Source organism: Poecilia reticulata, linkage group LG19 (genome assembly GCF_000633615.1).
Source record: "Poecilia reticulata strain Guanapo linkage group LG19, Guppy_female_1.0+MT, whole genome shotgun sequence".
In the NCBI taxonomy this organism is placed as follows: Eukaryota; Metazoa; Chordata; class Actinopteri; order Cyprinodontiformes; family Poeciliidae; genus Poecilia; species Poecilia reticulata.
The window spans coordinates 14,601,435-14,614,104 of NC_024349.1; the positions used below are offsets into that span (position 1 = coordinate 14,601,435).

Here is a 12,670-nt window from a genome sequence, read left to right on the forward strand (position 1 = left end):
TATATATATATATATATATAAAACAATATCAAATGTCTTGTATGTATTCTTGTTCTCAGACCCAAACACCTGACTACTACGAGAGAATTGTAAGTAGGATTTTGCTCTCTCGTATTTTCCTCTTGCTCGCCTTTTTGCTCAGCGTTTTGCCTCGTCTCACCTGTTGTAGATGATCTTCACCCAGCAGTCCATCATGAGGCCCAGAGTGAAGTCATCTGTGTCCATCGGAGCGTAAGACAGCCTCAGATTTATGTTACCTGCAGTCTGATACCCGCAACAATAAATTCACCTTTTAGTTAGATCTGATCACTAAGTGTGCACCTCCAAACATTAAATAGGCCATTATGACACAATTGCAGTATAATAGCCTTAAAACAAAACAAACAAAAAAATATATATATATTTATAAAAATGCTTTCTTAAGGAAGTTGAGCACAATTGTCCTTAATATTTTCCTTGTTCTCATCTTATGAAAACAAGATGATTTTCTTTTTTTTTTTTTTTAAGATAACAAAATTAACTTTTTAAAAAGTTATTTGCCTAATTAAAATGCTTTGTTTTTGAACCATTTGAGTTAAAAATCTGCAATTTTTCTTCCATTCAATTTATTCATGCTTTACTTAGCTGCACTTCTGCGGAGCTTTCTGAGTGGTCAGACAAGTAAATTTGTGTGAACTGTTTTCAAGGGTTTAAGGAGAAATCCTCTTATGCTAAATACAAACATCTCATGCCAACTGTAGAGCACGTCAGTGGAGGTGTGATGAAATGGGCCTGTGGTTGTTTTGTAACCACAGGACCTAGGCACCTGATTTAATAGGCACTGAATCAACAGTGAAGTTCTTTACCAGAGGATTCTAGAGTCAATATGAAGCCGTCTGTCTGTCAGATGAAGCTCTTCCTGAACAGCACAGTGATTCCAGACATAGCAGCAAGTCTACATCTGTATGTGGTAAAACATTATTTGTGATCTACATCAAACAATGAATCTCATTTCCTGCACTGCAGACTGGTGAAGTACAGCGCCACCTATAGCGGTCACGACCCTTTTCTCTCCAAGTGTCTTCCCAGCAGCCCGTGGCTCACTGACGACACGACATACTGGACCATGAACATGTCTAAGTGAGTCAGTCAACAAAGACATGATCTCTAAAAGTCAGTTTAATTCAGCAGTCTGATTTTCCTCCTTTGTGGTTTTTCAATTTGTGCCGCAGCGTGGAAATACCCACCAAGATGCGTGTAGAGAGGTGGACGTTCAGCTTCAAAGAGCTTCTCTCAGATCCTCGAGGACGAGATGATTTCAGACTCTTCTTGAAGAAAGAATTCAGTGGTATGGACTATACTGAATGAGAATGAGCAAAAAAAAAAAAATGCGGAAAAAAAAATGCAGTGTTGTCTTGAATACTTGTGTGGTTTTCTTTTCTGGGTGTTTTTAGGTGAGAACTTGGCATTCTGGGAAGGCTGTGAAGATCTGAAGTGGGGAACTGCTGTCACGATGAGAGAGAAAGCAGAGCAGATCTACAAGTAACGACTTTTTGGGATCTACTGATTGGATTCCAGTTTGAAAGATCTCTTTTTATTTTCCCTACTGCATGAATTCCTGTAATTTTTCAGCAGAAAATTGACTCAAACTGACCATCTCTCATCTTTTCCCAGGACATTTTTGGCACGTGGCGCCCCGCGATGGATCAATATTGATGGAAAAACAATGGAAATCACAGTGAAGGGGTTGAAGCACCCACACAGATACGTTCTGGACGCAGCCCAAACACACATCTACATGCTGATGAAGAAGGTCAGTGAACACATCAGCAGTCGGGCCTTMGGATTGGCAGTGTTCAATGTCTGCTTAACAGTTGGGCTCTGTGGTATGTTCACAAGACTACAGAACCTGAGATAATTATATCATTGCAACAAGTAGCTCGATATAGAAGTATGAGTTGATAAAACAGGAGCAATAAATTTGATGATTGATGTCTCATAAGGTAAATATAATTATTATATTTGAAGATAAAGAATGGGTTGGCTTTTGTTGCTGTCTTTCTTTCCTGGCAGGACTCATATGGGCGGTACCTAAAATCTCCTGTGTTTAAAGAAACCTTAAAGAAAGCCATCTGTCCCGAAGAGCACAAATTCAAGTGAGSGACATCTTTTAGACGTTTTTGCATTTGACGTCCGATACTTGAAGAATGCYGAACTATCTATCCACTTAAACGTGTTTTGGAAAAATCACATCCATCACTCTCCACTGTCTCCTTTTTCCATTTCCCTCAGTGAAGTCCAGTTGGAGCAGAAYGCCAGGAACAGACGGCCCAGTCTTAGCCCCATCATCATCCGGCAGCAGGAACAGGAGCAAAGGGCCAAGATGGCCGCCAACGCGCCGGTTGACATTACACAGGTCATGAGCAAACTCAGCAAGCAGGGCAAGGAGATGGGTCCTCGTCACTCCAAGTGAAAACACCTCAAGTTCAGCGACAAACATGACTAGCGTTTATGTTTTTTTCCATTTCTGCAGARGTTTAGTTTGAGATTGAATTGGTACTTTAGTAATATTCATTTCGATCTCAAACTGAAGAGAAATGTGAAGTGAAGCTGTAGAGTAAATTCARTGTGACTCATGTTCAAAATGTTGTTAGTTATACAAAACCTTTATTTAAAATAGTAGAAATAGTMATATATTTTTGGTAAGCCTCCTTACTAGTGACATATACTGAGCAACAGTGAAAATGTTTTTTTGTGAGCAATCCTGTTTTAATCAAACTCAGATGAGAAGTTACACTTGTTAAATTACAGTTTTACGATGCATGATGAGTAACGACAAGCAGAGGACCAAAGTYTGTTGTCTTATCAGTGAAAGCTGCCATTGTTTCTCATAAAGTGTCCATCTTTTTCTGTTGTTGTTCTGTAGTGCTGCTCTCTGTCTTTCTTTGTCATCAGTCATAAGTGAATAAATCAAAATCACCTCATTTTTATTGGTTTGTGTTATTTACTGTGTTTCAATGTAATCAGTTTGTTGCTATGCACGTTGTTAGGATCAGATTTATTCCTTCCTTTGTTTCTTCTTTCCTTCCTTCTGTCCTTTTTCCTTTCCTTTCTTTTCTCTTTCCTCTCTTCCTCCCTCCCTCCCTCCCTAATATCTTTCTCTCCTATATTCTTCTTTTTTCATTCTATTTGTTGTTTCTTCCTTTCTTCATCTCCTTGGATGTTTTCATATTTCTTTCTTACCCTAATCCACTGTTCTTCTTTCTTTCTCTCCACTTAACATCCCTTTGTCACTTTCTGTCTTCCCTCATATTGTACCTTCCTTCCTTCATTCGTTCGATCATTCCTTTTATCTTTAATTTCTTCCTTTCAACTTGACTCAGCTGCTGCACAATAAGATATTTTAAAGGTAATTAACCAGTGACTGTAATTTGTCTGTTTCATGAAATATTCAGCTGTAATAATGTTTTAAACTATCAGTTAATATCAATATCTCTCAGTTAACTCTTAGTTGGTTGATWGAAATATACAAGATAGGAAACTTTAGAATTTTCCAGATCCCACACACTGACTCTTCCCAACCCAGATGCCCTCTGACTGTTGTGTCTTGCCCTCTGATCCAACAGCTGTGCCGATTTACCACTCCCGTCCCTCACCTCGCTGTCTACACTGGAATCCCTGACCCACCTTCTGTCACCGCCTCACCCTCCCTCCCTTTCCTCGCCCACACCCCAGTCTGTCCGTCCCCAATCAGCGTGGCCTTAGACAGCACCTCGGCTTCTGAGCGGCGGATGGAGGCCAGCGACGGTGAGGGCAACGCAGAAGTTCGGGCCCCTGAGGGGGGAAACTTGTCCAAGTCTCGAATGGCCCTGTCKCTGCGCCGACTGCTGAAGAGAGGATGCAGCCCCTCCGCCATGTTCGCCAGCCTGTCGCCCAAATGCCACACGGCGGCCACAACAAGTAGCCGCATTCAGCCAATCACACCAGATGAGCCCAGCCAGGCTCCACCCAGAAGAATCGGCAAGTAAGTGGTGGCAAATACAACCCTCAGTCGAAAGCACTTAGACAACKCTTTAGCTCTGATTAACACTTTAGTTCATGTAGTGCAATCATCAAAGTGCACAAGCCACAGCCACAAAAGAGGTGAAAATGGTGGGAAAACATTTAAGAACAAAACATAGATAGGGACAAATACACMYACTCTTTCTATTGCAATTTTAAGAGTAAGAACKTATCTTTAGTACGCTCCATGCTTCTTTGTATGTGTTAGAAACGTTGTAATTAAACCATCTCATCTAATCTCATCCCATCTCATTTGAGTTTGATTAAAACAGGATTGCTCACAAAAAACATTTTCACTGTTGCTCAGTATATGTCACTAGTAAGGAGGCTTAGCAAAAATATATTTCAAATGTTCTGTATGAAGAAAAAATAGTTAATGGCAACAAAAACTCCTTTAGTGGCTTTGCTTAGAGAGACACAGCTACAGTCATATGAAAATAATGAACACCTCATTAAACATTCAGTTTATTTAGATCAGAACACCAAAAAACAGAACAAAATCCTCTGTTCGATATCTTTCAGCTTCTTCCAGATCAAAGTAGACATTCCTCCGGAGTGCCGGATCTACCCCATTGAGTCTGAGGACGAGGATGAGGAGAACAGGCCTGCATCTCGGGACGCGGTGGTAACAGAGGAGATCATTTGCCCCTGGGAGAGTCTTACTCGACAGAATGGGACAGGATAATTGGCTGGATTTAAACAGGTGCAACGCCACAGGACATTTAGGGTGGAACATGTAACACAAATACCAAACAACATCAAGACCTGCAAGAATCTCTCAGTCTGGGACACCAAATGACAAGAACCCTTCAGCATCTGACCGCCTGCTGCTTTGAAAGGTTGTTGCAGAGATGTTCCATTGCTTACCCTGTTTTCTGTCAAACACCATGAAAAAAGCAGCTGCGAAACAAAAAGGCTGGTGAAATTTTAAAAGGTCAATTTTTGTTTTCAAAACGAGGGTTTATTGGGGTTCAGTCGCCTGGTCCTGGAGTGTTTTGTCGACTTGAAAGAGACATTTTGTAGGGAGGCTGCAGAAGTGGGGATGGTCAACATCAGTCCCAAACCAAGAGCTGTGTCCATAATCTGAACACAAAACAAAAACATTTTTCCAGACCSAACCAGGTCTGTCTTTTGTCCCCAATCCTACTTCTGGTGTTCATGGACTGGATGCATGACTTAGTCTCGTCTTTGCTTGTTCAAGCCAGGACCTCCAAGTCAAGAGACAGCTCCCGTATGTCTAATCCATGGGTCTCAGTAAGAAAATGATGGATTAATCTTCCAGGGCAGAGTCTGTCTATTCCTCTAGAGGCGGATGGGAGAGCTACTCTTGTCTGTTGTGCTGAGAAAMCCCCCCAGAAAAACAACAAAGATCTCCTTTTTATTTAATAACCCATTTACATTCCATTCTAAAGCAGTTTTAAAAAATAAGGTAAGAAGCTTTGCKTTTAGGGAGGAGATTAGAGCAGAGCTGCAGCTCCTCTGCATTGAAAAAAAAGTCTGTTGACGTGGTTTGGCTATCTGATTATAATTCTGCCAGGACACCTCCCTTTGGCAACGTTTCAGCCATGTCCCAMTGGGAGGAGACACCAGAAGACAATGGATGGATGCATTTTGCCTTTCAACAAAAGCAGAGCTAAGCAGCTCACATGGTTTAGGTCCACAAGACGTAAAAAGTCTGTCTAAAAGTGTTTCTTTAGTTACAGCCTTACCAACCAGGACTGATGTGAGCCCCAGCGGAGCTCTGGCCGGAGGATGGTTTTAACAAGAGTCACTCCACATGGGGATATCAGAGTTTACCAAAGTTCAAGCGCTTGAACTTTAACTTTCATGTTGGAACCTTACTCTGCATCTCAAGATGAACTGGAACCCAACAGCAGCCTTAAACCACATCTCAGTTTGACCTCGAAACTTTCAATAAAGTAAGACAAAGACATCCAAGGTGTTATTTTCAGAATGGCAAGGATAAAGAAGTCAAAAGCATAGAGTACAAAGACAGACATACATTCACTGACATCGTTGTGGCTGTAAAGGAACATTAATTCAACAAGTAACTGAGTGTGAAACCCTAGGCGGAGAATAACCAAAGCAGACAGAGACCTGTAGACTCTGCTTCCACATGCTTGTTCAGATATTTCTATATACTTACTAATGTAGAGACGTTTTCTTGTACTGCAAGATAGATTTAGAAGCCTCTGTCTATCAAATGATCTATTTTGTGGAGAAAAAAAAAACTGAGCCAGACCAGTTTGGGGTAAAGTGGGAGCACAGGAACAGTTTGTATAAAAAGATATACAAGCTGTCATATAAAAAGATACACCCTCTTTTAGTCCTAGGGTTATAAATAATCTTGTCTTTATCAAGTCTTAAAATTATAAATGTAACCTCAAGTGTGTAAAAACAGACAACAGCTTCCATACTGCCACTATTTAATAAGCAAAGATCAAGTCAAAAAYGGAGAAGTTGTGTGTGSAAAAATAAACAAATAGCAGTTAGATTTTCTCATTTGGTTATTTTGGAGGAATTTTGGCCCATTTTTCTTTGCGGCATTGATTTTGTTGTTTGAGGTTCTCAGATGTTTGTATCTRCACWGGTTTCTTAAAATATCACCACATTATCCCGCCTTACTTCTCATCAACAATTCAGTTATAGATTTGCTGGAATGTTAAGGATCATTTTTGACTTTTGATGGCCCAGTTTAGRCTAAACTTCAGACAGGAGGTCTAATCTTTGACTCTAGACTTATTTGGTTGGAGATGAGTTTGTGTTTGACTCAGTGGCCTTGAARTGCAAAACAGGTCTAGGCCCATATTATCACACTTCAACTATGCTTGAGAGTTTTTTTATGAGAATGTTGTGCATTCTGGTTTACACAGGAGTTCATGGTATCCTCAATAGGGCCTTTCRGGTAATAGTTTCTACAAGAAAGGTTTGACCTGCAAACCCTTGTTTATGAATACTTTTGCCTATATTACACAGGCTGATCTTGCAAGACAAACAGGTAGATGTWGTGTTTCAGAGCATGATGTTGGAGTTKTTGCTCAAATAATCATTTCTCCATCACAATGTATTTYATAGAAAATGAAACAAACTTCTCTCAYAAGATTGAGTTCTTCCACTGCAGTGGAATTAGCTCCAAGTCTTTGATGCTCAGTAGCATCTCTGTCTTCATCTTAGTGTTTAACTTTTAGACGAATCCCATTTGATTCAGGTGTATTCGAGAAGGGATGCATCTAGAAGTTGCAGGCGAGTATCTCCTGAAAGTTGGACATGTCATGCTGCTTTTTTCATTCAACACTCTCAAGGAAGCTATAGATGTTCCCTTTTATTCTTGCTATTCTCTCATGAGAATAGCAAGAATAAAAGGCTGAGGCTTATATGGAGCTCTTGGGTTTTGGGCTCTTCTGGGTTTGACCAGCAGCTATCTTAAAAGCTTTTTCCACTTGGGTGTAATCGCTCTCTCTTCCGAATGATGGACTTCTTAATGTTTGGAAAAAAGGCTTTATGACCCTTCCCAGACTGATGGACAGTCACTACGGATGTTTTTCTGCCTTGGCATCTGCATTGCAGAAACTCCTGCTTTTGTAGCAATTGTCACACTGACGGTAATCATTAAATTTAATTGCATCTTGCTGACCCTTTTCCTTTTCACCTCCATGGACGCAGCAAAGGTGTACTTAGTTTTTCAAACACTGATTTCATTGTTGGGATATATTTGTTTCATAAATGACAATGYWGAATCTGGTGTGTCTTCTTATAACCCTAGATTTAAAAGAGGGTGCTCTTTCTTTTTACCCAGGAGGATACAAGTTGTAGTTTTGTATTTGGCGCCACTGCTGTTTTGTACCCTCTGTGTAGCTGTTGTGTACCAAACACCAAACAGAACGAGATGTTTATGGTCTCTTCTTTTGGGGAGGGACAGCAGAACATGAACTAACTAACTGAATGTATTATATTTATCATGYTTACAGATGCAAGAATGTGAAAAGTACCTTGAATTTGTTGTAATTGATATGTACATTCCATGGCTAGTGTCAAGTGCCTCAATAAAAAAAAAGTGTCTTTTCAACAGTTTCACATGTATTTTTATTTTTTTTTTTGTCAGGGCTTCCCAGGTCCAGTCCTCAAGAACTATTGTTTTGCAACATTTAGATGCATCCCAACGCACCTGAATGAAATGAATGCCTCATTATCAGGTGTCTGCATAGTTAAATATCATGCAGATGAGCAAATTCAGTCATTTGATTCATGTTTTTGGAGAAAGAATGCATCTAAAAGTTGCCGGATACCGGACTTGGGCATCCCTGTTTTATTTTGTTCCAACTATCATTGAGTTGTAATGATTATGTCTTACCACTAGGTGGAAACATAGAGAAGAAAATAAAAATATATGTTGTTGCAAACAAGGACAGTTCAGTTTATTCAATAAAACAGAATTATTTCCAGAAATCAGTATAGTTTTTGGACATGTTTCCTTTTTTTATTTACATTCTGCAAATTACCAAGATCTTCACCTTGCACATCATTTTATTATACAGACAAAGAGTTCTCAAATGTCTTAACCATTTTTTATTTTGTTGGTGAAAGTAACCTAATATCCAGACATATATAACTGCGATCTATACACATGCCTGTTTTTTGCGACCACATTACTTCTGCTGTTTCAGATGTCACCGACTGATGTGCAGAAAGAAGCACAGCGTCACTGAGGTGACTGAACAAAGACTGGAGCAAAGCTTTGATCTGCCTCTGTTTTTATGGCGTCTCTGAGCTCAACAATCTGATYGCTCCTTTTCAACTCTCWCGGTGGGACATTCACACAAAGTCCACTGATGCATTAGCCCAGCAAAGAGACAGAGAAATATCCAGGTGTTCAAGTGTTAAGAAGCATTTCTGAAGATGCATTCACATCACACATTTTAAGTTGTAGWATGATGTAAAAAGAAGTACACATGCTTATAGGTAAATGTATTTGTTTGTAGTCTCTAAATTTATTTGAAATTATGCAAAAGGAAATAAAAGAAAGGAATAATTTAAGGAATTAGTCGTAGAACAAATCAGAAATCAACAAACATTTCAGATTCATGGGAACAATTTGCAACAAGAATAGCTGAAAAGACTAATAGCATTACTGTCAAATATATATTCATCAGTTGGCTCAAGTTTTTCATCCATCAAGTCCTGAGCTAAATTGTCTGAAATAACACTTTTATTCATTAAACAAAGCTTAAAGAGTGCTGGAAAACACATTTGTAAGAAGTAAAAGCTGTTTAACATATAGCAAGATCCACATCACAACACAGTGGGAAAGGGCCACATTGTCATTTAAAGTGGACTTCCTGCAGTCCAGACTTGCTACTGTGACAACCATGCAGCAGCATAGGAGTTGAACAAATTACACTCTCTTCTGTCACTTTGAAGAAAATATTTAATTAGCCRAAACCTCCCTGGCTCAAATACTTACATAAGAAGATTTAGAAAACATGTGGAACGCAATCCAACATTTCACCATCAAATATCAACTCTGTCGATACAGACATGATGGTCGCTTTGCGTGACCTTGCCGTGACATGATGAATGACCAAATCAGAAGTGTAATGAAACTCCAGACGTTCTCCTGCTGCTCCCCCGTGATTTTCATCTATATACGTGTGTGTATGTGTGTGTGTGTGTGTGTGTGTGTGCGTGCGTGTGTGTGCGTGAGTGCCCAGAACCTCCATCAGACTCACAGGTGACCCAGTGTTTCTCCCCGAGCCTCCAGTGTTTGACGAGAACAGGTAATTATCAGTGACCTGCTGCCTTATAAAATTTAACAGAGTGAGAAAGTGATGTGAAAGGATGAGCAAGAAGCAACCTTGAAAGTTTAACATCATCTTGATGTCTCCTTACACCTTTTTTCCCTGGATTCTTCCCTCAAGCCACCAAAGCTCTTCTTGGCCCCTTTTAATTCTGCCTCTTTGTCCCTGAGGACTTTGATCATTAAGTGAAAGTTGATGCAATTCTACTGTAAACCTGCGCCTCTCAAAATGATTTATATTCCTTAAACTTTTCCCAAATTTGTTAGGTTATAACCACTAACTTCAAAGCAGTCTTAATTCTTTAAAAGCCACTAAAGTTATTGGGGGTTATTTTGAACTTTTTCAGTAGTTATGCTACTGTATATTTGGGCCTCCAGATATCTTACTAACTACATTTCCTTAGTCTTTTCTATTAAGCCACATTTGTGCATTATTAGTTTAAACGCTGTAGCCATTCACAATTTTTTCCATACTCTTTTTGTCAGTAAACTACTTCTCCATACTTAGTGCTATTTCAACCATTCCACATTTCCCATATTCTTCTCATTCAGAACATTACAACTATGTTTTATGGTATTGATATTTTCAGTGGTTTATGAAATATTCAACTTTTTGGGATCAACTTGGGCCCAATTGAAATGAATGGAACATCCCATAATTTATGAAAAATTCTGCTAAGAATTTTGTGCTCTTTCACATCTAAATACCTCCTTGTTTTCAGTGAGAAATGCCATTCAAATTTTAAAATGTAGTCACATCCTTCAACTTCTTCACTTTATATATATATTTTCCAAATTTCATAAAATCCCTCTTCAAGTTTTTGCTTGCATTATGCTCAGTCGTCCGAAAAAAACCTCCATAAACAAAACATTGGCCCATTACCTCTGAGGGTTCCCAATCTATCCCTAATTCAAAAACTTGGTGCAATTGCAACGCTCCTTTCAACCCTAATCCTAACCTATACATGCCCCTAATTTCAGCATACGAACAGATTTGCACTGTTCTAGATGAGATAAACTTTTTTCTTAATTTTTAAATTCTTCAACATATGATAAGCAGAAAGTTTTGCTTTGAACGAAGATTGCAGTTTTTTTTTTTGTTCCTGCTTTTTTTTTCACTCTGCATGAAGTATGCTACTGTAGGTCAAGATGCTGGTCCTAATCTAGAGGCTATCATTAGTAATTCAGCTAACTTTAGCTTTTTAACTCATTTTAGCTTATAATCTGTTGTGATCTTAAAGTTTAGCTTTGTAAACTTTGTTCTGAATGTAGTGGTATAGAAATATACATAATTCTACAAAAATAGTTTCCAGGTGAGAAGTTTCGGTTCTTAAAGTGGGCGTGGTGTTTATATAAGGAGCTGCGGCGCTCATTCAGGCATGTGTCCCACTGTGTGGTTCGCGTCCTGTGGGCTCTGGCAGCGAAAGGCAACAAATCGTCGGATTGTGCATGTTGCGCTGATATCCTGGTGGTAAAACGCCACTGCGCTGCGCTCCTTCTCTCCCTCGTTTTGCGAGTGTGTGTGCGTCTTTGTGCATCGGCGCGCCCATTTCACCTCCTGCCTGGTCCTGATGTTTTTAATTTGTATTTTCTATTGTTAATTAGTTTCTATTTCTTTTACTTATTTTGTTTACGGCAATTTTTGTTCTTTAGTCGGGCTGTTATTGTTTTTATTATTAGGTTGAAGATTGTTATGTTGGTTAACTGTTTTTCTTTTGTTGTTTTGCAGTTGCTGAGGTCCGGTGGCGGTGTTGGTGTGGTGATGGTGTCTTCCTCTTCTGCGTGCTGTGATTGGGTGGTCTCACTGCGTCTGGTGAGACAACTAGACGCAGTCTTGCTGTGTTTGGATGCCGTCCCCATAGTGTCCCCTACTGCCGGTAACTTCAGCTACAGCACTTTCTTTGATTTCCTTTGTTTTCCTCTGTTTTTCTTTGTGTTTCATTCTTAAAAAGAAGCTGGTATTAAAAAGAATTTAATGTTTTTTTTTTATTATTATTTTTTTTTATAAATTTGAAACTGTCTCAGATGTTTCAATCCGTGCACAACCAAACCTGGTGGCGTTGTTGAGCAATTTATTAAAACAAAAATTCCACAAAATCTTGAGTTTCATCTAGTGTCGCCACATGTACAAATTTCTATTGTCTTTTTTGCATTGGCTGAAAGTTTTCACTTCACTTCTACAGTTTTTCTATTTGCGATTTTTAGGCTTTTGCTTTATTATGCTGCTTCTGCCTATTTCTTGCATTTCTGCAAGTCTGCTGCAGCCGACTTCAAATGCTTCACTTGAAATATTCAGTTTACAGCATTCAAACTGCATTTTCTGAAAATTGCAAGAAATGCAATTTTCCTACTGGCATAATTTTTCTGCTCTCCTTTCTTTTCCCGTTCAGGTTACGCCTGGCCCTTCTTCAACTCATCTCCCTCAGAAATAAAATTTCACCCACAAAATCGAAACATGAACAAGCACACGTAAACTCATGCAAGCCTATCGTTTGTCTTTTGAGGAACGATATTAATATCTGACACATTTCGAAATGTCAACCAAACTCAAACAAGGTGCACAAATACCTAATTTATTTATAGATCTGACACCTCTTATGTCTCTTCGGCTCTCAAGCTATTTCTGTTTTCAAAGAGTGTTTTTTTCAGAGAGAGAGGGTGGATGAAGAGGGAGATGAAGACTGACAGACGGGTCAAATGCAGGGAAAGGTGTGTGGCTAAAGAGATCAGCCAGCAAAGCCCCTGAGAAGTTAGTATTTTAATCAACACTTGCGGGGGAAAAAAAAAAAATCCTTTAAGACGATCCTTCCACTTGTGACACATGAGTGTGATCAA

General features: G+C 39.3%; 1 protein-coding gene across 2 annotated transcripts in view; it reads left to right on the forward strand.

Moving 5' to 3' along the window:
- LOC103481632 (regulator of G-protein signaling 9-like) overlaps nt 1-8,112 on the forward strand; it is a 16,699-nt gene extending 8,587 nt beyond the window's left edge. Inside the window, exons 10-19 of one of the 2 annotated variants that reach the window (XM_017310929.1) lie at nt 60-89; nt 170-231; nt 1,006-1,119; nt 1,212-1,327; nt 1,434-1,521; nt 1,654-1,792; nt 2,053-2,135; nt 2,272-2,395; nt 3,606-4,003; nt 4,564-8,112. In XM_017310929.1, coding sequence (XP_017166418.1) covers nt 60-89; nt 170-231; nt 1,006-1,119; nt 1,212-1,327; nt 1,434-1,521; nt 1,654-1,792; nt 2,053-2,135; nt 2,272-2,395; nt 3,606-4,003; nt 4,564-4,726 — 1,317 coding nt within the window. In that variant the 3' untranslated portion in view covers nt 4,727-8,112. Of the gene's footprint in view, nt 1-59; nt 90-169; nt 232-1,005; nt 1,120-1,211; nt 1,328-1,433; nt 1,522-1,653; nt 1,793-2,052; nt 2,136-2,271; nt 3,115-3,605; nt 4,004-4,563 lie in introns of those variants that run through there. The other variant, XM_017310930.1, reaches the window with a different exon arrangement.
- Nucleotides 8,113-12,670: the final 4,558 nt, after the last annotated feature.